The sequence below is a fragment of the Buteo buteo genome, chromosome 5, assembly GCF_964188355.1.
Source record: "Buteo buteo chromosome 5, bButBut1.hap1.1, whole genome shotgun sequence".
Taxonomy (NCBI): Eukaryota; Metazoa; Chordata; class Aves; order Accipitriformes; family Accipitridae; genus Buteo; species Buteo buteo.
The window spans coordinates 29,282,076-29,310,047 of record NC_134175.1 but is presented as its reverse complement, the minus strand read 5'-3'; the positions used below and the strand labels follow the sequence as shown (position 1 = coordinate 29,310,047).

Sequence of the window (27,972 nt, the reverse complement as noted above, 5' to 3'; positions counted from 1 at the left end):
GTTTCAACCGCAGGTGATGTAACTACTGGTCAAGGCCAGAGCTAGGATTAAAATTATACTTCTGATTAAAGATACTATTTTTAGTACATAAACAATATGCCCTTTACTAATGCAACCACAAGGCTATTACAACAATAAGGACTTAAACTATAAATACACAGGATCTCCTGTTTAAATAAAAGCTCAATATACAAAAGAGTACAAGTTCAAACATTCCTCACAAAATACCAACTTCCCCATTTCTTCTAAAGCATTTAAAGTAGTTTTCTTAAAATGAATTTTATTGGTGTTTTTGTAAAATTTTTTTGTGTGCTGAACAAGTCAAAATTAAGTTTCATCAACTGAGCAGAACTCCTTGAAGCAATGCAAGGAATTAGAGGGCAGACCATTTCAGGAGAGCTGGAAGGTCTTTGTTGCTTGAGTTTTCTACAAATCCAGCACCTCTATTTTCATTTAGGCAGCAAAATGGAGAGACAAAGAGAGAAAGAAATATTATTTCAATATAAGTTACAAATTTAGAGATGAATTTGAATTTACAAACTGAACACCCAAAATTGCCAGATCTCCAGTATCTGCACCCCTTGTTTTCTCCTATATCTGATTATTTCAGGATTTTGCTGCATGTATTTCTCTCTGGCAGTTGCAATCTCCTTTTTGCAAATTATTTTTGTCACACAATAAAAGGAGAATACATGATTTCACAGTGGCAAAGGCTTATGAAGCTCTCCTGAAAACCATTAGTAATTGTTTACTGAGAATCCTAGCACTACAATGCTAGGTACATAGAGAGGCAGTCCTACAGTGAGAAGTAACTAGTATTACAAGAATCAGTCCGGACCCTCCCTTCTATGCAAAAATTAAGTCATGATCAAATGGATTTTATGCAACCTTGAAAGGGTTATATTATGATTCAGTGCTTTAGATTTTGCGCTGTTGCCAAGTTAGATAATCTATCAAGAATCTTAGCAGTGTTTGCTTTAATCTCAAAACCCCACGGTTTGGGAGCAAATTATTGTATAATCAATACATTTCATTTTAAAACCCTTCTCTCTATCCTGCCCATCATACACCTCTCTAAGTCTTATTCTTGCAGAGAGAAGATTGAATGTGACCTGACAGGACCCCAGAGAGGTTCACAAATCAAAAGCAGTGGTGAAGAGAAGTCAAGTTCCTTGTGACTCCCTATCTTAAGGGACAACTCAATTTGTTGTGGGTTGGTTTTTTTGTTTGTTTTTTTGTTTGTTTTAAATGCTGGTGGGTAGCAGTTCCTTTTGTTAAACACTATTAGAACTTAGTCTATTTGTTGTGCAAACAAACTCCTGGTAAAGACCAAGTGCTAAGAAATTCCCACTGACTCAGGATGCCATCATTTTCCTCCAAAGAGCAGAATCCAGAGCATGAAGTACACTTAATTTCAGACTACCAGATACAATCTCAAGTATGGCACAATTTTGATGGATGTTTACAGTTTGTCCTCTGACAGAAGCTTTGGTGCGTTACTACGCACCAAGACCTGGAAGCCAACAGCCCTATGCCAATCAGCCCCCCTAGGAACATTAGCATTAGAAGAGTTGGTTTTAATTCCTCACCTTCATCACCCTCCACAAACTTGAGACCTGTGAGCTCAACCTAAAGACCACACACTGGAAGAAAGTAGCACTGCCACAGATCAGTAATCAATAGTTCCACAAACACTTTCCTTTCAGTGAATCAGAACTTTCTGACAACAGCCAAAATTCTCTTGCATGAACTATCACACAGATCCCATTAAGACATTCTTAAGCAAAAACAGGAAAGGCACACACCATTGGAAAGAATCCATTGGTCCCAGAGTAATCTCCTATTGCCCTCTCGTTATCAAACTCCATTTTAAACCTGATGTCTCCTGCAAGACTATTTGTCCAAACTGTTAGGAACTTTCAAACTTCCAGCCTGAGTTTATTCGTGGAAAACTTACTTTCCTCCTAGTGTTTATGCAATTGATGTATTTGTAGACTTTTTTAAATTAGTTTGTATTAGGGATGTGTCTTCTGTACAGTCCCTGATACACTACAAACATACATGTGAAAATTCAGAGGCTTACTACACCAGAAGTCTGGACAGGTTTGCATTTATCAATTCAAGAAAGTAATTGAAACGTTAGATGCTAAGGTCTGAGGCACTAACTTCTAATCATCTTAGAGATATTAAGAAAAAAAAAAACAATCTGCAAGACATGGAAGGAAATGAGGGCCTAAAGATTTTGCTTGAGAACACTTAGTGAACTGATCAAATGATTATTTGCCAACAAAGACACAAAATGAATCTTCAAGGTTGTTGTTCTAGTGAAACATTCAGAGAGGCCATTCCTTACCCCATGGGCAGTCTTCCACATTGTGGAACCTAACAAAATCTCACTCCAGAAGCAGATTATTTAGAACTTTCTTTACATCCAGTACTCTTGTACCGAATATGTTCAGACTTTATGAAGATTCAGACTTTTGAAGTTTTGAATAGCAGACTTAACTATTGAATAACGAACAGTTTCCTCTAGCCTACTCACTCGTCCATCACCACAGATCCACAAGTGCACAAATACTGCTAAGTTCAGAACCTTATGCACCAGAGAAGTGTTTCTCCCAGCCTTTGATGGTTAATAAGGTTATAAAAATTAGTTACTGCTACAGTTTCACCACTCCTAGAAGTAGAAAAGAATTTCTAAGTTTTTATGTTTAAATAAAAAGGATAAGAGCAACTTTGCTACCATCATCTCTAGTAATAGCTAGACAGTCATTTTTACCAAGTTATTGTCACCTGCTTATTCTGGAATTAATTCTAAAAAGCAAATAAGTTTCTCCAATATGATTCATTGTCAATTGCATCTTTATTATTTCTGACATGAGAACATATTAACCTGGGGTATGTACTGTCATGTAGTAATAGCCAAACCTTGCTACATGTTCCGAAAAAAATCTTTTCAAGCTCTGATCTTTTTTATCTCTTGATTCAGACCTTGTTCTGACAGACAAAACCACTCTCCTTTCCCCCCCACCCCCCAATCTGTTTCACTCTGTCATTCTTTTCTTTAAATCCTTCCACTGGCTTCTACTCATGCACCACATGAAGCTCAACCTTCTTGTTCTTGACTTCAAGGCAACCATATGCACCCCTAGTAGCGTGCTTTTGATAACCTCTAGACCAGTCCATAAACTGTCAGCTTCCACATCATCTTTGTTTGCCTTTCCTTGCGTGCTTCTGCTTTTCCTGCATGTGGGCTGAACAGCTTTCTGACAAACCATCTTCATACCAAGGTTCCACTAATGATCTATTTCTGTCAAAATGTCCAAGGCTAATCAATTTTGTTCCCCTTTAGAACAGGTATTAGAATTTGAAGTAACATTCCCTCATTTCCCTGTTCTGCAGGCTTCTTAGTTCAAGTTAAATTTGACCAACTGACTCATTTCAATTTATTTTGAACTAGAACACTCATTAGTCTTTCACAGCAGATTTTACATAGCCCAGATAATTCCTCCCTAATATATAAACTATGTTTGAATAAAAGGAGATCTCTGCAATTACTCACAATATTTCAGAAGCACTAAGAACACGGCACCAACAAGCTTGCCAAGTATCACTTTACCACACCACTCAATTTTGCTTTTCATCCAGGCCACATTTTGGCTTTCATCACAGGAAGAAAGGGGACTTGTATAACATCTCTCAGAAGTGAGATTTTCACAGGACCGGGTTTTTAAGTACTTTAGAAAAAAATTAAGATTCAAGTACATACTAGGAAGTCAGAAGACAACAAAACATGGAACCATAGCATTTGTTATATTTCCCCCCCCCTCCTTTCTTCCATCTCATCTTTTGAGAGTCAGTCTGCAATTGGATTACATATCACTGACAACTGCTGTACCTTTTTGCTCTACATACACCTATTTCCAAGTTTTTTTGATGTTACAAAGACATGACTAAGTGTGGCTACTGCTGTTCACTGACAGGTATATTTGGATTTTGACCAAATTCCTGTTGGACAGGCATCTTCTACTATTGCCACACTTGCAGTAAACAGAAGCCAAGAAGCAACTGCTGCAGAAACAGAATCCTCTTCTCACATTCGTATCAGGACTGGGGCACACATACTTGGCAGGAGTAACATGTGAATGCTTACTGTAAACTGAGGAAAGCCCAGAGTCTATTACTGTCAAATGTATCTCCCTGAGCCTGAATTCACTTACAGATTAATTAACCCTCTACCCTCATTTACTATAGCTGCTTTAAACCCCTGAAAAGTTAGAAAGTTAAAAATAGATCTGTCTCTACCAAAATACCAGGACATCCTTAACATCTTTTTCAAGCCTTCTGAAGCAATTAATGGGAACGACTGCTTGGACACTTTTTTTAGTATGAAAGTCTTTCAGGAAAACTTTATCATGTGCTTAAGTTGCTTATTCTTCCCCCTCCTCAAAAATTCTAGGTAGCCTTAGGTCTCAAAGCTAGGTTTTCACATTTTAACAAGTATTTGTTTTCACATCAGAGTGACTGTCTCTACTTGATCCTTCAGTGACATATTAAACAGAAAGTATCAATCATCCCTGTAGCAAGTTGCTAATGTTACATTTAAGAACATTGGGAGAAATAACACCACACCCCATACACCAGATACTGAGTCTCCCTTTTCAAAAAAAATCAGATTCCCAACAACCTAAGAAGCATCAGTTTCCTTGACAAAAGCAGGACATCTGAAAATAGACATCTTCCAGGCTAATAAAAAATTTTAATATATAGCTCTGATATCAACAGATTATTTTCTCAGTCAATTCAATAGATATTATATGCATAACAGCTCAGTGGTTGCTTGTCATGGGAAGGACCTAAAATTACTCTACAAAAAGCCTGACACTTAAGATACAAATTTTTAAAAGGAAATAATACACAGGCCTAGAATAATTTTAACTTCTGAAGTGACAGTAATTCATGCATTCATATCCCATGTGAGGGATCACAACATCAAATTTTACTTGTTTTTAGTGCTTATAAAGTAAGCACATCCAACAACTTACTGTGCTGAATTACTGAAGTATTCTGTGATTTACTTCTTTTCCTCCAAAGAAATCAGCCTCTAAACAGGTAAATTAGTGAGGTACAAAATGCAATGTAGAGATTAACATCTGAAAGTCTTACAAAATAATGAGCAAGCTTTGTCACCTTTCAGGCAAAATTATTTCTACATTAAGAAAGTTCTGGAATATAAAATACATTCTCTTAAAATATAATGCATTCCCCTATCACTTTGTACCCTGTACTTTTCTCATACCATAAGACATGTTTGGAAAAGGGACCGTTTTCTTTGAATTCCCCACCAAGATAGTCACACACAAGATGTTTTTACTAATTGTTTATATAAATATAGCCAAACACCTAAAAGTACTCCTTTAATCACATGCCTACATTCTGTCTATTAAGACTACTAATTAAAATATGAATTGCAATTTAGTTAGTGAACCAGAAAAAAATTTCCTCATTTATCTAAATACACACCAAACTTGATTCTGACTGATGTAAGGGTTGAGCTTCTAAACTAACCCCAAAGAATCAGAAAAAGCATTTATTTGGAAAAGAAAATTAATCATTGCTGTTCACGTAATAATTATGTCTCATATAAAGACGTGGATACTAAGGTCACATTTAGAAACATATTCTTTCTTGTAAAGGGCTTTTGAGCTACTAAGATTTAGCTTTTTGCTACCTTTACACTGTAAAACTAGTTCACTTGGGGACCAAGACAATGATAAAAAAATGTGTTTTGAAGTTTCTCCTTCCCTCCATATAGTGAGGTACACAGAAAATACACACATGATGAAACTTTTATCAGAACTACTACTAAATCAACCAAGTTACACATGGTCAGCATTTATTTCTAGAAAAAATCTGATTGATTTAGGTACCTCATTTCCAGGTACCAGAAAAATTCTATTCCAGGTTCCCAACTGCTATATTTAACAGTAAACGTATAACAAGTGTCCTTAGCTTGAAAAGCTATACAATAAAAAAAGTACAGTTTCAGTAATCCAGCACCAAGTATTCATTGTAATTTTAATAAAATCAACAGACTTTAGGCACAGTTAGGAAAGTCTTTTGGCAAATGCACATGTGCTTCCCCTATTGATCAGGGATCTACTTCTATTCTATCAAAGCTACCTTAGCTACATAGAGACACGCTCCTTTTAAGGTGGCATATGCCTTCTGAACTTCCACAAAGTAACTGTAGAATGCTGCACACAGCAGAACAAAAATTCTCTTCTGTTTTAGGAATCACAAAGCAAGCATTGCTGCTAGACGTCTTTATTTTCCTTTAACAAAATACACAAAGGCACAAAATTCACTTATGTCTTGTCATTATTGTACAGGTATAAATAGTGCTTTGTATTCAAGTACAATCAAGTGCAGAAACTTTCTATTTTTCTGTAAACACAAAACAGTTTTATATGTATGTGCCTCTGGTTCATCTGCAACGCAAATACCAAAGGAGATGCCATTTATCTGAGTGCTATTTAACTGAACTCTGTCAAAAAGTTAGACAATGAATAATATTAACACCACTGTAATGACACTTTCCATATGCTTAAGTCAAATGTCAGATGACACTTGAGCTTGTAAACATCTGTGTATTTAAAATGTACTCAATTTTAACAGGGAAGCATTAAAACATATTTTAAGTTCAGTAGACCAAACTTATTAGGTCAGTTGCTCTCAATAATTGCTCTTTATATGAGAGCTAAAGAGATGTCAAATTGTAGGTCACCCTTAGCAAAGCTTATACTTCTAAGTTTTTAAATATGCAAACTGAATGATGGCTACAACCTTTAAACTTCAATCAACTATACATTCTGTGTGTTAACATTTAAAGACACATGCTTAATTTACAATACCCACTTTACACATAGCTTTGACATACTGTGGCAGTTGAGGCAGTTTAAGCTCAAGCGAGATTTTTAAGTTGTACCATTAAAAAAAGCTCACCTGAATAGTAACAACAGGCATGAACAAAGCTCAAAACTAGCTACAGAAGGCACTTGAAGTACTTTATTCTGCTTTCCCTAAAGATTCTTCACTTTGTTCAGCTGAAATAGACTCCGAAATAGTGTCTTCAATTGTTGAAATGTTTTCTGCTGCTTCTTTTTCAACTTCTTCAGCTAGCTTATCATTTAGCTGCTCAGGACTTAGTGCTTTGTTATCTGTCTCATTTGTTTCAACAATCTGGGCCGCGTCTTCTTCAGAGTCTGTGGAAAAAAAATTATGAAATAATCATTTCCAGAAGTGAAAAGGTAGCTAATATTCTGAAAAAACAAGTGAAAGAACATTTTGCAATCATACACAGGTTTTGACTAGTCACTGCATGAAATTCTCTACTGCTAAAAACAATTTTATTTTTCTATCAAGAGGGTCACAGGCAAAACCTGTAAAATTTAATAAAAAAGAAAATACTATGGAAAAGAGTTCAGATGCCACTATGAAACTATTATGTGTTATTTTTATGTGTTCACCCTCAACAGAATTTTCTAAGCTTGTTCATTAGTGTGAGACAGTGTCAGAAATAAGACATGATGGTAATTCGGCTTCTTTGTGTTTGGTAATGGAAGTTTTACCAACAGCTTTTTCTATAAGAGTTCAATCTGTACACAGAACCTAAACTTTCTACTTGGTGGAAACTACTTTAAACATAAGGAGACAGATAACCAGAAAAAAAAAAGATTCTAATCTGGTTCTCAACATCTCAAGACAGCCAATGAAAATTACTGCATATTCTCAATCTTCCCACAGGAAGTGTAGGAAGGATACACTGAAGCATCTTTACTCTCAATCTGGGATGGGAGTTTCTTTGTGTCGTGGTTTAACCCCAGCCAGCAACTAAGCACCACGCAGCCGCTCACTCACTCCCCCCCCATCCAGTGGGATGGGGGAGAAAATCAGGAAAAGAAGTAAAACTCCTGGGTTGAGATAAGAACGGTTTAATAGAACAGAAAAGAAACTAATAATGATAATGATAACACTAACAAAATGACAGCAGTAGTAATAAAAGGATTGGAATGTACAAATGATGCACAGGGCAATTGCTCGCCACCCGCCGACCGACACCCAGCCAGTCCCCGAGCGGCGAAATCCCTGCCCCCGCCTTCCCAGTTCCTAAACTAGATGGGACGTCCCATGGTATGGAATACACCGTTGGCCAGTTTGGATCAGGTGCCCTGGCTGGGCATGAGAAGCTGAAAAATCCTTGACTATAGTCTAAACACTACTGAGCAACAACTGAAAACATCAGTGTTATCAGCATTCTTCACATACTGAACTCAAAACATAGCACTGCACCAGCTACTAGGAAGACAGTTAATTCTATCCCAGCTGAAACCAGGACACTTTGATAATAGGCATATTTTCAAGATCAGTCAGAAATATTTATCATAAGTACTACCTCTAAAGAGGTAAATTCTAGCTTCCCAACAGGATTTCAGTAGCGTATGAGAAAAGACAATCACATTTTGAAGTAAGCATAAGCACTGAAAAACTGAACACCAAGTGTTGCACTAAATAACTCAAAGGTACTGTAGAATGATACTACTGATGGCGGTTTATTAATTGACTAGTATTCGTCAATACTATACAGCATTAATGCATACTGAAGGCAAGCAGTTTGCAAAACCGATGCAAAGTTACAGCTCAAAAACATTAGCCTTATCAAATGTTTGTAATTTCCTATTTATCAAGACATTTTGGGTGTCTGTAAGTAAACTAGACTGCTTGAGGCTGATGTTCATAGAATTCAAGGAGGGCTGAAAGTTTTAGAACTATTACTCTGGCTTCTTGGGTCACAACCAAGAAGTGCAGCTGCTGCACACCCTGGTCCAGCAGACCTGGTACAACCGCCATGTGTCACCAAGAACGAGACCCCTCTTCCCACAGACAGCTGCATGTTCAATACCTTTCTCCTCATCTACCTAGTTCCAGACTCCACTTCAGACTGCTCAATGAAGCCCAGCTTCTCCATTTCTTCCTCCGACTTGATCTTCCATCTTAACAAGTTTGCAGCCAGCTTACCTCCTGATTCAGCTTCCTTCCCTGCTTTCTCAATCACAGGCTGCTCAACACCTGCCCTGGCTTCTTGTTCCAAAATTTCTCTGGAGCCATCCGTCAGATGGTCAATCCTCCTATTTCTGCCCAAGCAAATTAATGTCCCTAGTTTCTTTCCAGACCATCCCACGCTCCCCTCCTGCTCTTCAATTTCCTTCTTGATCCCACCCCAGCCTGTGCTCAATCTTTATCACCCAACTGTCAGTTTTCTCTTTCATGTCTGCATTTTTTATTCAGCCTCAAATTCTATGAATAAGTTTCTGCCTTTTCCTGCTACAATCCTTCCACACTTGGGTTACATTACTTCTTTCTTTATTGCTGCTGCTCAGGCTCGATTCAAAGTACAGGATGTGAGGAAGAGACAACTCCATGCCCTCTCAACTCATTTGTAGCATAGCCCAACCATTACTTGTTCGCAGAGTTTCAGTCCTGCAGTCCTCAACTGAATGAGGCTTAGCACTCTGCAGAAGTGACTTGTTCTTAGTCTGATCAAGGTAAAGAGACGACTCATTCAGCCTGATCAGGAGGACGTCGAGCATCTACAACATGTTTGAGGACAGCACCAGGGACAACCAGCCACTAGCAGAAGCAAGCAGAAGCTTCTAATTAAAAGGAAAAAACTGAGTGCATGTTCTAACTCTGTATTCAAAGGAACAGGAGAAAGATGCTGCTTTCCTTTTTATATTCTACTAAAAAGTATGGAGACACTGCTTCTCTGAGAAAAAATTGTCAGGTATTATGACTTTTCCCTTCACCTTGTTCTTGATTAAACTTAGTGAAACTCCTGAAACTCTCCAGAATATACAGTTAAAACAAACCAACTTACATGGAAAATTTTGGTCTGATAATTAAATCTGACAAAGTTATAAAGAACTAAAGAGTAGGTCCTTTAAATGAGAAGTCAGAGCAATCATAGTTAAGTGGTGCTACTAACTCCCACTATAAACATGACCAATCTTCATTAAACAAATACGGTGATTCCATTTTAAATGCATCAATTAATGGAAACCTTGCCTAAAGCCAGCTTGATCTCAATATTGCATGATTTAAGTTATTGTAAGAGCAGTAGCTGAGAAAGCTCTAACAGTAAACTCAAAGATGACAAAAGAAAATTAGTGTTCTTGATGATTAATACTTAATCCATGATTTAACTGAAGAATATAGCTACACATACATGATCTTAACAGCAAACAGCCCTATGCTTGCCTGAGGCAAATTTAAGAGCTATATCAACGTAGCTTTAAAAACCTGCTCCTGGCTACAGCAGTTCCTTTTTTGCCCCCAACACTCCTACTTAATGCTTTGTGCTTAGAAAGCATATGTACTTCATATTGTTAGTCAGCTACACTTCTTGTTGCAAAGAATATTTCACTGCATAACCAGTGAAATCACAATACTGCATCACTATTAACTAGAATATGTGTGTCTGTTATGCAGGAATTCACAAGAAAAAGGTATAAAATAATTACACTAAAACATAGCTGCTTTACTTGTACCTACTGTAGGAAAAAAACGCAACCTTAGCACCACTAAAGTCTGAAAGACATTAGACTTCCACACCATTTTCAAGACTGTTGGGACAAGTTTTCTTCACTACTGCAGCTCCCCATTAGGGCAGACTTTCACATGGTGCCATGTGTCTGAAATATCTTTAAGGAACACACACTTCACAGTAGTCTGTGTTTATGGCTTTGATAACACAGAAAGCTATTTTGAAGCCTTTGAAAAAGAAGCCCGATAACAGCATAGCATTTGATTCCCTGCACCCTTTACGTCCTACCAAAAAGGAAAGCTGTGTTGTTCAGCAAAACTGAACTGTGGTAGACTGGAAACATAATACATTTTTAAACCAGAAGAACTTGTTTACAAGTCATTAAACTCAAGTTGAGCTGACCCATATCCACTTGAGAAGTCATGGAATTCTAGCCATATTAGCTGAACTAAGGAAAGAGCACAGCAGGCAGAAACTCACATCTCTGAAAAGAAACAATGGCTTACAAAAAATTTAGCAGGCTCATGCTGTCCTATGAAAGCAGAGCGTATTTGGTAAAAAGGCAAGCCAAAGCTGTGAAACAGAAAATGCCTCCAGTCCAGTTTTTTTAAAAACAAACAAAAAAAACCCACACTAACTCAGACCATTCTGACCAGAACAAACACTCTAAGTTATTTCTTAGTCCTTTATCCTTAACCAGTTTTATTCCTAGATAAAGTTTCTGCTCCATCTATAACACTTGCCCAAAGCCAAGCTCTACTTCTAGTAGAACTCAAATAAGCATGCAATTAAAGTGCCATTATTTCTGGAGGACAGCATTACTGTGAACCTTTCTGTTGAACAAACCAAGTTTCTGCATCTGCCTTTTAAAATGGAAGTTCTTTCAAACATACTAGCAGTTGCTGTATTCCAAGTATCCTTAAAAGTGACACAGCATTAAATCACCATAAAATATTTCATCAAGATGGTCAAGGAATTCCATAAAAATCTACAGACAACACAGGAAGCTGTCTCCATAAAGTGCTGACCACAGTGGCGAAATCTGAAGTTCAAAGGCATCTAATATCATCACCAGATACTCACCACAAAATACTGAAGTAGTCAAATTTTGTTTCGACCTTCGACCATTGCTAAACGCTAAACCTGAATCAAGAATGCAGCGTAACAGTACCAAATACAGGAAAGGCAAAACTAATCAAGAGGATAAAGGTGGTTCCTGTTGGCTTTTTCAATATGATCCAAACATTAATACTTCCAAGAGAAGTACATGAGAGAATAGACTAGCTTTTGATTAAAAGAATTCAAGATCAAGCCATTTACGAAAAAAGGTAAGAAAGGAACTGAAGTATATTGCTTCATTCTGGTACTAAAATTTCCCAAATTATTCTGAACAGGGAGGCATGATGTTTGTGCCAGTAATCTGCATCAGATTGACAGCTGACAACCCCATGTTTCCAGAGGATTAAAAAATCCAAGGCTCAGTGCCAACAGCACTCCCCATAACCATTCTTCAGATCTCTTATCCACAGGAATTGCATGTAACATGCTCCTCACTGCATGAGCACACAACTGAAAAGAGATTCAGTTTCATACTCTACTCATCAGTAAAAGTAGCTGACTGGTAAAAAAAATATTTATAGCACTTCTGTATCATATTAGCTTGCAGTTTCTTCAAGCTATACGGCTATGGTCTAAATGAGTTACAGATAAGAGTTGTATCTCCCTGTGCTGTCAACACTGTGGTGAAGTTGGGTTTCCTGATGTTAATGTTTGTTTACATCTGTAAGTGAAGATATTCTCTATTCTTGGTATGACAGCCACTATACTACTGTAGTGAACAAAACCCTTCCCCAGAGCTATACCTCAGTGATAGCTTCAAACCTTAAACTTACAATCAAGGAATATGTTCATTTATTAACAAATTCCGACTGCCTGTAAGCAGTTACGTTTCAAATTAGGGTTCTGATGGAAAAAAGTGATTTACTGAAAAATTTTATTTTCTCATTCATAAGATATTACTTTGTAGCAAGTTGCAGGCAGTTAATGCACAGTGACAAACTGATAGGGTAGCACTGGCCTCTTCTACATCAACAAGACATTTCTCAGTTTTCAGTTATGTAAAATATTAACACACACTTATTTCTAGCTGCTTACTAATTATCAAAACAGAATGGTTTATATCTTGGAGATGCAATATTCAGAAAAGATCAGATATTTAGGCTAGAAAAAACCAAAAAGTCAGTATACCAGTTATTTATTACTTATGCCTTTTCTGAAAAATTTCACCACACACTTCCTAACAGGAAAAGGGAACTGGGGAACAAACCCCACAGTGGTTTCCTTTGTTGTTGTTTTTAAATAAAGCAGCAATACAAGACCACACCAACAAAACCCAAGTAATTTTCAGTGTTAAAGGTAAATTGGTAAAATCGCATTTACTGCAATAAAACTATCCTATATTTTATCCCAAAATACTTGATAAAATTCTGCTTTCAAAAAAGCAAGTTATTTTGCAGAATTTTCACTCCTACATCTCAAGTGCCTAATGAAAGTCTCACACTAATTCTTAAGGTTTTACATTTTTTACATCATCTAGAAAAACTGACTCAGCAGCTCAGACCCATTAAAGGCATAGCTTGATAAACATTTCCTTCAATGATAATACCAGCTTAATTAGCACGTCCCTCTCCCAAAACCTCTGAGAACCTGCAGTTATGAATAATACTCAGAAGCCCTTGAGACACACACCTCCAAGAGCTGAATATCCATCTTTAAGGGCTTCCCCATTTGATTCACACAGAGGAAAATAAGCAAAGTTTTGAATACTCCAGCAACAAATTATGTCTTTTCTATAAGAATCTTCTAACTTTAAAAGTAGCCAAGAAGCTACTAGCCTACCGTCCACTCACTGAAAAGATTATTAGATCATTTGAGGGCAAAGATGACATTCGCATCGTCTTAGCTTCATCCATTTGATTTCAATCTTACTTTCACACTAGTAATAGTACTTTTAATAAAGTAAGAGTGCATTATGGCACAAGAAAAGAAACCAACTAAGTCTTCCCTATAAAGCACCTGGCACCAGATGACATCTAGAGATGGCTACAGTTAGACACGCCTTCGCTACCAGTCTCATGCAGACTTCTCATACCAGAAAGTAAAGGCCAACGCCTTTTTGTACTCTCTGTTAAAAGATAATCAAGCAGAAACATTATTTCTGACAGTTTCCCACAGTTGGTGTGTTTCTAGCCTGAATCTCAGGGCTGTACACTATTCGATAGCTTCCCCCCATGATCCCTATTTAAACTAATGTAAAATCCCATCAAGTACTCAACAGCACATCTAACTGGAGATTCTCTGGCTTGAAATTATAATTTCTGGAGTCTTTTAAAACACTACATCTTCCTGTTGGCTGTACACCAGATGCCTACAGTATCTGCAGACTATAAAATGTCTCAAAAGGAACTATGTTAAATTAAAATTGACAATTTGTCTTTGAACTCCCTGAAATTAAACAAGGCAGTTTTACTAGATTTTCCTGCCCTGAGGAAAACAGCAAAAGGAACAAAGGCAGAAATTCCAACACACCTCAATCAAATGACCTGCTGAACACAGTGAAAGTTAACCACTTCGGGACATATTCCCTTCTTAACTATTTCTGTAATTTACAGTGCTATTTTCTGTCTGTTCGTCAGTAACATAAAAGTGAAAAATCTTGTTATGCCATCATTTGCATGAGACATATTGCCTAATATGAAGAAATTTTAGGGTACAGGACAGAAGACAACAGGATCAACAAGCTAAGCTAGAAGCAGGGACAAGAAGAATTGAAAAAAATATAAACTGCAGCCACTACAAAATTAGAATAGAATAGACTATTTCAGTTGGAAGGCACCAACAATGATCATCTAGTCCAACTGCCTGACCAATTCAGGGCTGACCAAAAGTTAAAGCATGTTATTAAGGGCATCGTTCAAACACCTCAAACACTGACAGGCATGGGCCATCAACCACCTTTCTAGGAAGCCTGTTCCAGTGTTTGAGTTCTTCAGTTGTTCTTATTCTTATAAAAAACTCATCTAAACAGAGAGCTAAATGACAGGGGGGATTTCATTAGATATTAAAAAAAGATCAGACTTCATGAGATTAACACATACCTTCTGTCTGTTGAGTCTCCTGGGGCTTTCTCTCTCTAGGTTCTAGAGGCTCAGTTTCAGATCGCAATTCTGCAGATTGCTTTTTTTCAAAACTGAAGTCTGGAAGTCGTGGAGCCTGCGGTCTAGTTTTTCTTGCAGGATTCAGGAAAAAGCAGTAGGCACACCTAAATGCTACACAAAAGTACACCCTATAAGTAGCCTCACTACTTAATTTCACATTCCACCTTTATTCCTACACTATATTCTGACTGTCCTAAATACTAAAAAACCAGACTTAAATAAGTGACTATCAATACCCAGGAGTACCTCCATTAAATTTACACAAGCTGCTCCATATAGCTCCATTTTTAACTTCAGCATACATTTGCTTCTTAAAAACCTGTTTGCTTTCAGCTCTGCTGCATTTACGAGTACTGCCCACCACTGTGAAAGGTTTGACAACAATGAACAAAATAATGCAATTCAGTACCACCAGATGTTGCCACATGGTGTTCTTCTATTCTTTCCTACAAAAGAATTAAGTTGGCAGATGAGTTGTATTTTTTTTTTCTCTTAAGATGCCACTTTCCTCACCCTTTAAGTAAGGAGATGCTATGGATTCTGCAAAATATGTCTCACTCTGCTTTTTGAGGAGCATTCTGCTCCAATGGTGCTTAATTCAGAAAAGGTAGTTTTGTTCTGGAGAAATACTGGATACCACTTAATAGTTAAATGCATATTTCCCCCCCCAAGACAAAGGGAGTAGTGGCAATTTCTTGCACAGTTGAATTATGAACTTACTTGAGCTAAGATGACCAATAGACTACAATATCTTTGGTTCCACAGGAAACATTCAGCTTATTCTTACAATGCTGTATATTTACTCATAAAATTAAGCAAAACAAAAAAGAAGATTTATCTAAGATTCCCTCATTTCTTAAGCATCGGGCTTACACTTGTGGTAGAAAGGAGGCAAAATAAAACATCTGTGTTCAATAAAGAGCTGTGTCTGTCTTAAGTTATTGTCAGCCGTAAATTCACATATAGCCCCCTAGGGCTTGTTCCCACTCCTTTTCCGATACCTCCCCAAGATCATCTTGCCAAAGCAAAATTTTGTTTAAGTTCTGGTAAAAGAGGCACACTTTCATGTCAGATAGTTTCTCAATATAAAACCCTTCTGAGAACCATTCATAGCCAGTAGCAATTCTCAGGGATGTATTGGAGGAGGCTTATTTCTACTGAATAGTTTTCTACACATAAAATCCTTGGCCTGAAGGTTGCAATAAAGTACTTCTCTAAGACCTGAAGTGAATCTTAAGACACAGAGTAATAAGTTACCATAAAACTGTTCCCGTATGAAGTGGCATTTCACAGTGTCAGTTAAGTACTTAACTGCAACCAGAATGAAGTATGATGCATATTAGTTATGAAACGTAAGCCAACTAATAGAGAGTCTACCACAGTTTAGCTCTTACCTATGTATTCAAACTCCTCCTTCAAAGCCATACCATTGTGAGAAAAACATTGCTGACATATAAGGGCGTACCTAGAAAACATGAATAATATATAATTACATACCTTTAAGTAATAACACACTGAAGTGAGATGCATTTTACCTTAGATATTGACTAACAGCTTAGATATTTACTCTTTAAAATAATTTCCACAGTGAAATAATTATCCTTTAAAGCAAACTAAATCTGTATATTAAATAATAGTTTTTTAAAGTTGGTTTAAAAACAGTGATTCTTAGCTACAATTTAAACCTCATGGTTCAACATACTTTTAATATCATCATTGTCAGAAAATAACATCCAAATTAAGTTTATATTTCATTAGAATACAGTCAATATGAAAAGTGACCATGGTTAACATGAAAGTTCTGATATGTTTGGACCGTTCTGAAGGCAATCTGAAAGCATTTATAATGGTAATAAAGCTAAAGTGCTGAGATAATATTTTTTTTTTTTAGGTCAAAGTATAATTCATTCACTCACTCCAGCATAGATTTTTCTCTTTGTATCACATGGCTAATCCTACCCAAACTAGAGGTTTGGTTTTTTTAAAATGTTACTGTTTTTCCTACAGTGATTTCAGGTGAAACACTGAGAAAGGGCCATTTCATTATGAAAATTTTGGACAAATTAATTTGCAATTCTTTTAACCTTGACAGGTCTGGCTTAAAAAAAGCTGTTAAGAAGCTTCTTATCTCTTAAGCGTTTAGGTATTTCCTTTAGCAACACTTTACCTGTTCTGAGGACCATCGCCAACCAAATATTCAATAACTCTATCCACAACTCCTCTTTCTCGAGGAAGAATAGGTCTTGCTAAAGGAGGGCCTGGAGGATGAAGACCTAGGAAGACATGAACTATGTCAAAATTCTTTTCAGCTATATTATTATATATGATATTTCATTGTGCATGCTACTGTTAATAAAATAATCGCACCTACTTAATATACATGGCCATATTTCTTAGTCCACTAGAAAAACTGCTAGGATTTTTAAAGCCACACTAGTTGAAAGTTCCTCCTCTGCTCCTTTAGCTTATAATCTTATTAAATCACTCTACTTTTACACCTTGCATAGGTAATTAAATTTGTAATTTCTAAAGAACTTAAGGCACCAACAGTTTTTAACGATTACTCACAAATAGAGACTTTTTAAGCAAAAAAAACCACCTCCTTATTTGAGTTTTCTTCATATACTCTCAACTCTGCATATTCAACACTTAAAATTTACACCAATAAATGAGGTAAAATCAGTTACAACAGTAGAAGAACTAAAGATGTTACCAAAGGAGCATCCACTGATTTCTGTGTAAATATTATACTGCATGAGCATGCTCTCAGTGTGCATTCAGTCTACATATTAAACCTGTCTAGCCATTTGGCATTTTGGTAATCCCATGTTTAATGGAAGGTTGGATTACCTTCATATTTATGCTTAGTCAAAGAAGCCAGAAGGCTACTATTAAGATACCACTTTTCATATCCCACATGTTTAACAAACTACTATCAAAATAAAACTCCATTAAGAACAGGTAACAGCAATAGTTGGTACTACTTTTTTCACCTCTGTTTACATATGGCAGTTAAAGTAGACCAATGGCACAAACTTGTCTTTCCACAAAGTTTTGTACAATAGACCAGATCTTTTAAGACCACTGCAAGCTGCCAGTTTCCATTATGTAGCTTTGAGTTCTTATGTCTACCTTCCTTTCCAGCCCTAAAACAGAAGATGCTAGGCATAATGTGCAAAACACAATTTGGTAAGAAACTAAGTCTGAATCATTCAGATGTGACCATTCAAATAAAGTATCTGAAACTTCTTCCCAAGACCACACTCCTGGCCAAGAGACATTTTACACAAGCACAGGCAGTATTAAATTACAGTACTTTCAACAAACAGATACCAGACAGATAGTCTTGAATGCAAGATAATTAAGTGAGCACTTAGGGGTGGGGGGGCAACAACCAGACTTAAAGTGTTTATTTCCATAAGACCTTTATGAATTACATTCAAAAGCCACAAAAAACAACGTTTGAGTATGACAACGAACCAGTCCTTTCAGAACTCAAACTAGGACAAAATGGTCAGCTTCAAGCCACCTGAAGGCAAAATTATGAAACCTGACAGATAAGACTCAGTTTAACCCAATGACCAAATTACTTATAACAATGTGAAAGTCATATTCAAGCTCAAGATAGTTAAGAAGGTTAGACAGAAAAAAAATCAACTAGTATTAGCAGGTTTCGTACTGAGATGAGCATATAGTAATCTGAAGCCATCCAAGAACTAAGTATATTTAATTCGTAGAAGTAAAATTCCCAAGGCGTGAAAAGTGACCAGTGTTTTCTCAGGGAAGAGTTCCGGCTTGCAGCCATTCTTGCTACATCCAGTAAAAACAGATACACAAAAGGCATGGCTTAAAAGAAAGGCTTTCAATGACCACAGATTCAGCCTTCATTTCTCTTTTCAATTTGCTGTATGCTTCCAGTATTTTTCTTGAGAAGATATGTTTCACAGAATCCCCCATAATGCCCAATAAACAAAGAGGAAGCTAAAGGGCAAAACAAACTAAACCCAATGTCTGAAGATGCAAAAAGGATTTTTTAAAAAATCCAAATAAAGGACTACTAAGAGAGTAGAGTTTGTTAGCAAGTTAAACAATTCAGAAGGACATTTAATTGAAAAATACCGTGGAAAAAAACCAGTGAACTTCAAGCTTCTCAGAGACAGATTTAGCTTTCTTGTAGCACCTTAGCTGGGGCCAGCACCAGGACATGCACAGTCATAGCTTCCAACACAACTGATACTCTTTCATAAACATACACACAGAAGTAACATGTAGCTCTTAAGTCCAGTACAGGCAGGCAAAGACAACACACCAAGTCTTACTATTTGGTAAGCTGATCCAAGATGGGCTTTACATTTAAATACAGCATTAAACATATCTGCCAGCAATTACCATCTCAAGACTTCTACCTTTTAATCTTCACAGATCAGAGCAACAAAGGAAAGAGTAACTTATGGCAGAATGTGCTACATTGCGGTAAACCTCAAGCAGAATGCCACATACAGCTAACCTCCATCCTCTATGGCAAACCTCAGAAGCACTGTAGGAATCAAACATTCAGCAGTGCCCTCTCTAAGTGCTACACATAGAATGACACTAATCTGGCCATTAAGGTTGCAATATTTCTAACATCACGGCCTTTCAGAACACCTTTCATCAATACTGGATAATTGACCTAAATTGACTGTCCTAATCTTTACAAGCACAATAAAATGTGATCAGAAAATACTGCAATTTACAACCTTTCAATAAGCACAAAAAAGTTCCATGCTTAACACAAATGTTTTTAAAACAACCCTCATTTTCACAAACAAGAGAACTGAATTCAGGAGATATGAATCACTGAATGCATTCCCAAGTTATTCCTGTATTCTGTCAACAAGCAGGAACCCAGACTAAAAAAAAAACCTCACAGCAGCAAGGCAGAACAAACTCAGTGCAACATAAACTGGACCTAATGCTTCACTTTATAGATTCTGTCCAGAGAAGAGTTAAGGCAAAATGTATTTCCTAAAGCTTCACAAAAACCTGAAAGACCCAATACTTCCATTAAAAAAAAAAAAAAAAAAAAAAAGAGTGAATGGAGAACATCTGACATAGGTGTGAAGTAAAGGTCTGGAGCATTGATATAATCCGCAATAAAATTAAAACTCTAGAATAATTTTGTGAATACCTGCCTAACACTCAAACGTATATTTAGCCCTATATTCAAAAAAACAAATTTTCGTATGACCTGTATATCACCAATATATGAAAAGTTTCTAGAGGTTATTTAATTTTTACCTTGTTTATTAAAGTTACACAGAATGAAACATCACAACACACTCCAAGAACAACTTCAATTACCTGCCTACTAATAACTCAAACCAACCATCTTAGTTCTCATGCTGTTATGGACACCAGTAATTAATATAAACATCAAAAGCAATCATTGTAGAAAGACTGGTCATTTCTGCAAAGCTTGGCAAACTCTCAACTACCTGCTGGTTATTAATTTTCAAACATATGGGCGCTCTGTGGTAATACACGTTAAATTGATTCTCCTCTACAAAATATAGTATAATGAAAATGAATTATTAATCTTCTCTAAAGTAGAGATAATTAAGGCTATTCCTATTTGTTGCAAGCTATGCATAAACTTTGATGCAACAATACTACCTTTATAGATACTGAATTTATGTACTTTTCACTACAGCTACATGACTGAGATTTTATATGCCTGGAAGGTTTGGGGAAATTCAAGAGAAAACAGGGCTTCCACATTAACAGACAACTGCAGTGGCCTCCATTGCTATCTATGACAAAATAACACATTTGGTCAAAACACCAGTTATTAATGAGAAAAAACAAAAAATGTGCTTATAAAGCAGTATCACAAAAACTACATGAAATATTTTAATTAACAGGCTTGGCAACTGTCCTTTCAAACAAGTCCATTAATACTTTTTTTCTTCTTCCTCTAAACCATTTCTGCAGTAAAGGCTAAATTTTATCCAGCTTATTCAATGTGCCTGAATCTTCCCCTAAGAATAAAACTATTATATAGTCGATATTATTTTATTATATAGCCAGCTTTTTATACAAGGAGCCTGTGTTTTTAAACTCATTAAGGAATTTTCAGTAAGCAGGTTTCAGTAAACATAGTTTGTAACCAAATGACAAATTTCCTGGTGCAAGGAGCTGATTTCTGGTACTTCAAGATAATCAAGACTTACTAATAGCTTGCCTTTACAATTCACTTCAGGGATAAAAACAAATTTAGCAGTTTTGTAATATAGGTAAACAATTACTAACAAAAAATAAGACTTAATGGACTCTGCAGATAAGTGAGAAATCACAGCTTCTCATGACAAGTTTATTCCACTACACTAAACAATACGAACAGGCATTTTAAGATCTTGGGCAGCTGAACGTTCCATTATGAGATCAGGTGTCAATATATTATGTATAGTCCTACTTTTAGATCGTATCATAGAAGTTAGTAAGCAAGGACATACAGTTTGTAAGACTTAAGTAACTTAAACATCAGGAACACAGGGCAGAGAAAAATATTCTTGATCCCTGTATAAAGAGCAAAGAACTACTCCACATTACAGTGGTGCTCAGAAGATTCTTGGCAAGTTGCATCCCTTCTATTTTCAAGACAGCATTTCATCTCCTTTCTTGCCTTGTGATCCAACTTGCCAGACATCCTGCAACAAATGAAAGGCCTGGCACTAACCCATACACAGCTTTACCATGCATGAGGAGAATAAGAACAACACCTCCCACCCAAAACTCTCAAATTTTGCTGTCCCTCCTATGGAATTTAGTTCATGTTCTATTAAATAAAGTCTGTCCCATCTGAACACAAAGCCAGAAATCAAGTAAAAAAGCATTTTCAGGATATGAAACCAAATTTTAAGGAGCTCTCATTTCTACCACATTTCAACCTGTTGCTAAACTTTCAACTCTTGTACCAAAATAACAATGCGATTTGAGAAGAATTCAGCTACAACATCGACAACTTTTCTGGTGTATTTGGTATTTTACACTTTAATCTATGAGTATAGATTGCATGACTATACCTCCTAGAGTAAAAATTTAAATAAATGTCAGGATGCATGTTAAAAAATATGTGCAGGGTTTAGTGAGAAACATGAATGTATTCTGAAAGTGTTCTCCTCTGTACCTGATTTATATAAGTGTAGAGCTCTTCTAAACTAAGAACATAAAAAGGTATGCTATATTGTTGACTACAGAATACTGCAAAGTTTTATTGCCATTTAAACAAAGAAGCCATAACAGTTAAATGAGCTCAGGCAATAGGTTTCAGCATCAAAAGGTGCCAGCTGTAAAGAGTTATGGCTAATTGAATATGGAACTCCTGCTTAATCAGATAACAGCTCTGCTATTTCCAAATGAAATGCCATTTCCATACTGTCTGAAAATGGCCTATTTTATTGGTAACCAGAGAAAACAATATAAACGGTAAATAACATTAAGTGCTCTGTTTACCCATTCCAGGCACTGAAGTAGCAGGGGATCCAGGGTGTCTTGGTAAAACATTTGATTGCAAGGATGGTACAACAGTTCTTTCTGGGGGTCCACTCAGAGCTGATGTGTCTCTCTGCAGATTAGGAGATGCTGGAACCAGTGATTTTGGAGAGCCTTGTTTAGGAGTCACAGGTGAGGGCGTAGAAGCATTTCTTTGAGCTGTGGTCCTCTGACGGATTTCTGACAAGAAACGTGCATACTGAATTTAACATGTAGCATTATAAGCAAGAGATTAGTAAAAGTACATTAATATCGTTGTTCCAATCAGCAAATTAGAGTCAAACAAAACCAGAAGGGTCTATGACTAAAGATCACCAGCTGCCTGGCTGAGCATGTCTTAGAAATAAACCCCCCCACAGAACACTATTTTAATAGCAGTAATCTATTATAACTGTTAAATACTTAGTGCAAAATTCTTCTAGAAGAAAATCAGCAGATACCTACCTTACGATTCTGTTCTGTAAGGCAGAGTGTTGGAGATATGAACAGTTAGATTCAAACCACAACATACAGACAGAACTGATCACTGGTTTTACTCTATAGTTTAAACATGCTTCCAAGTATTTGGCTTTCCATGGGACCAAAAACTACTCAGTCAATGTCTAAAATATCCAGACTAAGTGCCCAGAGTTATTAAAAAATTTTCAGACTGGATAAATGAAACAATTCTGAAGTCAGAAGAAAATGTAATGCTTCATTCGGATCATATAGTTTCATTCACTTTTTTCAGCAACCCTACCAACAAGCCACATGCTTGGATTTTCACAAAGCAAGAATGGGCTTTGCTGGAACATGTCCTTACCTCTACCTCTTCTCACTCCACTATCACAGTTACTATTAAATCGCTATTATGAAAAACTTAAGAGGCTTCCTCAGTTGTTCTTACCTGAAGTCAGAGTTCTCATTAACACCAATGGGAATATCATCCTAATAATACATTAGGGTTTGGATATTATAATATTCATGCAAACCTGAAGTTCCATTATATTTATCTGCAAATTTGTTCCTCAAAACAAGACAGGAACAGTGCTCATGAAGAGCAGCCACTATCATCTATTTCTCATCCCATCTATACCCAATCACCTCTAGGGAGGCTTTGAAATACACTATTGCAACAAAACAAATTGAAATGTAACCCTCACTTTAGGGCTGTGGACATTAACATGGTTAACAAGTGACAGCTTAGTCTCTAAAAGGTACACCCCAAGAATGCCTACACCTAAGGCTATAGTACCCTACAGAGTTAGTATCTTGCACCCACATTAGTTTGAACAAGCTTGCTTGTCTTCCTTCACAACAAATGGAATTTAACATTAAAATTGGACTTTAAATTCAACTCCCCGAGTTTCAAGATTAGAGAGGTTTTATCTGCTGACTTTGTGTCAGAATGGAAGAGTTTAAATCCTTAGCAGGCAGTTTGCAGGTCCACTGGTGACCAGCCACAGGGAGATGGGTGTGCTGAAGTCTGAAGGAATGATCCCTGTCCCTGAAAGTACAACACTACCACACTAAGCTTCTGTACGGGCTGAAGGAGTCGGGGAGCATGCAACATCAGCTTACGCTAGCTAAGAAAGAGTTGCTGTTGCTGGAGTACTGGGTCAAACACAAAAGCTCTGTTGGAAAATCGCCAACATCTAGTGCCACAAAATTGCAACATACATAGGCTACGTTCTTGCCTACTTATCTGTACATATAAATGGGATTAATAGACACCAGAAGAAAGAATAAGAGACTCTTTTGTACCATCAGTTAGAAGACTACAACTGCACAAAGTCTTACTAAAAATCCAGCTAGTTCAGTTTCCTACAGAGCAGAACAAATTACTAGTCTTCCCATGCCACACCTTCATGTGCATGACTGCGTTACTTCACACAACTTTATCATCCAAGTTAGATCACCCAATGAGTATGAAAATTCTGTATTCTAACTTGGTTTTAGGAAGTAAACTTTGTCTCCTCACTACTTAAACTGTTCAGAATCTGGAAACCAGGATAAATTGGTGAGGTAGTTGCAGAAATTCCTTCAAGGTTTCCTTGGTGACCTGTTTCTATTTTTAAAATAAAACTTTCAACACAGGAGCAGTTTTCATCAAGAATTCATTTATGATGAATCTCACCATTGACATGTCTTTGAGAGCTTTTTGTGAGAGACCTCAGTAGTAACCTTTCAGGTCTAACTACACTAGAATTGCATCATCCTCTCCATGCCATCTGACCAACAGGCAAAACTCATCTACAAACAATATATTCATTCTGCCCCATGATTTTTTTATCCATACGTTCAAGTTTGTGTTATAGTTTCTGCTCATGTACTAGTTTCAAAAATCAAGCTAAAAGTATGCAATTTCTCAACTCTTCTCAGCTCCGCAGATCTTTAAAAAAGATGAATGATAAATATGAAGCCCAGCTCCACTTGTTCCAAGATCACTTTAAGTATCTACAAAAAGACATTTTAATCCACTGCTAAGATTTTCTTCATTCTTTTTCATTATAAAGCCTGCCTTAGTATGGTTTTACATATAAAAATGTCAAAGATCATGACTATAATTTCTACATATGGATGTTACTTCTACATTTTGAAGGCTGTCTTCCTATATCATGTGGTTTAAGCACGTCAGTTTTGGTTGCTTAACACCTCTGAGTCTGTTTTGATAGGTCACAGATGTATCCACATTTATTCTGAGTCCATAATACACACACTATTTCTAAGCAATTTCCATGCCACCTGCAAGAGCTTTGCCCCTTTTGCCTATTCTTTCTGAAGACACATTTTTGGCAAACCTCCTTTAAAAAGACTTTCAATTTTTAAAAAGTTACTGCTACTTCAATGACTCTTTCCCCATATTTTTGCTCCTACAGAGATGTTGAGCCCAAGTACTTTACAGTCAGTATTAGAGAGATGTGCTTCAGTAGTTTTAGTCTCATTACAGAGGTAAGAATGCAAGACTCGTTGCTAGTTTCCACAAAATGATATCAGGTTATTCACAAGGCTTCCCTCCTCCACACACACTCCCTGCCCCTGACTTAGGAGTTGATTTGGCCTTCAGTCTATTCTTATTTCATACTTAAGAGAACTTGTCAACACTCTGCTGCTCCCCAAGTAAGAGAAGTTACCAGAACTAACATTATGAGAAAATGAGAAATGCTCTACTTGGCAAGACCAACAGTCCATCCATCCCAGTAGATTATCTCCTATGTCCTCTCTCAGAGTGGTTGTAGATGTTATTTAATGACAACACACAAACCTGAATGCTTTCTGTTGCCTACATCTGATACCACCCCCAGGATCCATAAACGCATTGTCAGGGACATTAGAGAGTACAGCCCTGTCTAATCATTTTAGTACCACATATGGACTCTGTTGCCCATGAACTCCTCTAATTCCTTTTAAACCTGCTGTCTGCTTCCACAATACCAGCCCTAATATTCTTCTGCAGTAAGTGGATATGATCTATATAGTTCTCAAATTGCCTTGTGTTGAGATGCAACATGTTAATAATGAGCCTCTTGCAAAGTTCCAGATTTCCGTAACTCAGGTTCCACAAGTTTGCTAACATGTATATTGTGTTAGCATTGAAATATGATGGACAGCTACTGCTGATGTAAGTTTAATGAAGTTCTGCAATTTTCCAAGGTTTTTTCTTCCCTGAATGATTTTAGTGCATCTGCAAACCAACTGTATAAAGACAGATAAATAACTTAAAAATAGAACTTTTATTCTTCAAGCAGACTAGAGTCCAAATTCTGCAGTTACTAGCACTGAACAATACAAATACATAAGCAGGCACATTACTTAACAGGGCTACTACTCACAACTGATGATTCAGTATGATCTCTTAAAGAATATTGCCAGTGGTGAGACAGCTGTATCTTTCATGTTTACAAGCATAACAATTTTATTTCTCCCTGACTTCAAAACTCCTTGATTTCTGTAGGAAGAATACATCATTTTTAAAGAGCTAGAGCACAATGCAGGTCAACACACAGTTCACATAACTTGCTGGCTTTAGTGGCAAAGACCAACCAAGAATTTTCTTTCTTCCTCCTCATGCCTGTATGCATCCCACAGCTTACAACCATCTGTTATTGCATTATTTTTAATTCAGATCATGGAGTGATCTCATTTACAATACAGCCCTGCTAACAGTTTTATTAGCACAATGAAGGGAGTAGGTATCAACAACAGGATATTGTTGATAAATATTTATTCCATTGCCAATATATACTCACCCTTTTTTTTTCCATACAACCTCAGTACTGAATAACTATATGCTCATTAACTCTACCATTCAAAACATTTCTGAACAGAAAAAATTGCACATAAGTTTTCAAATTCCTTTCCTTCTGGATTTCCAGGTGCTTTCTTAGGTCAAACTCAAGATTCATCTGAATCATCTGGTAAAACTACAATTATTTAAGAAGTGCATGTCAAAATCACAAAAAGTGCAAAAAGACCTAAATAAATATGAAAATTGGGGCACTACCAGTTGTTTTTGAGAACCAGCTACTATGTAATGCTGATTAAATTTTTTGTACTAATTAGCATGATGCACAAGCTTCCATTTCAACTGGTAAGTCAAAAACATACCAACTAACCAACCTTCCATCAGCTGCCTCATATACATCACTGTCCAATCTGATTACATACCAGTCGTTATTTACCCTCTTTTCAAAAAGACTCAGTTACAGACCTCAAGATAATGAGTTCTGCTGCCTGGCTAGCTTGTGTCTAAAGTGAGCAAAGAGAAGACCAAGGAAGCTTTAATGTTAGCTTGTTAACAGATATTTTATTATTCCCAATCACTATAATTCTACCACATATTGCATACACCAAATTACACCACAACCACACTAAGGTGTCACCTACTTACAGTAAGTTATATACTGCATGGAACAGAATCTAATGTTTGTTTGGGGCAGATATTTAGTGTGAACAGCAATAAGCTAGTAGGTTTTTGATAGCTAAAAACTGAAATAATTACTGCACATACCAAGAAAAAGTTATTTAGAAAGTAAGTCTCCATAATTTCACAAGCTAAAGACAAACACAACATGTCCCTCCTGAACTATAATGCATCTACAAAATACGATAGACTGAATATCCACTTTTACACGGACAAAAAGCAGCACCAATTCTAAATTCAGTGTGTTAGAGAACAGATCAGAAAAACAAAAAAAAAGGAAATTGTGCTGTATATGAACAAAATTATATAGAATCATAGAATCACTTAGGTTGGAAAAGACCCTTATGATCATCAAACCCAACTGTAAGCCATGATAACTTACAAAATTTATTTTCCAAAATCCTTTCCAAGGCTAAACTGCACTTTTATTCAGGATAAAGTAAATTGCTTAATTTAATGTGTATGCACCCAGAGAAGTTGAATAATGTTTGAATCAGAAGTGTACTTTACATTTTCTCAATTGTGTGCCCACTTAGAGTTCTCTGGTTCACACCACAACAAAGAGAGCAGCACTTATACTCTTCCCAAATGAAACTAAACTGAAAAATGCCCTCCACCAGGTCCATGAGACCAGTTTACAGCTAGCCTTAAATAAAAACCCCTAAACATATATAGTGTGGTCAAACACCTTAGCAACAACTGTTTCACTCCACAAA

General features: G+C 36.6%; 1 protein-coding gene across 7 annotated transcripts in view; it reads right to left on the bottom strand.

Moving 5' to 3' along the window:
- Positions 1-4,737: 4,737 nt before the first annotated feature.
- Positions 4,738-27,972, bottom strand: part of LNPK (lunapark, ER junction formation factor) — a 45,642-nt gene continuing 22,407 nt past the window's right edge. For all 7 annotated transcript variants that reach the window (XM_075028393.1, XM_075028394.1, XM_075028398.1 and 4 more), the window contains 5 exons: positions 22,315-22,533; positions 16,988-17,093; positions 16,215-16,285; positions 14,761-14,931; positions 4,738-7,265 (listed from right to left, as the gene is read on the bottom strand). In XM_075028393.1, the coding sequence (XP_074884494.1) occupies positions 7,069-7,265; positions 14,761-14,931; positions 16,215-16,285; positions 16,988-17,093; positions 22,315-22,533 (764 nt within the window). In that variant the 3' untranslated portion in view covers positions 4,738-7,068. The remainder of the gene's footprint in view (positions 7,266-14,760; positions 14,932-16,214; positions 16,286-16,987; positions 17,094-22,314; positions 22,534-27,972) is intronic.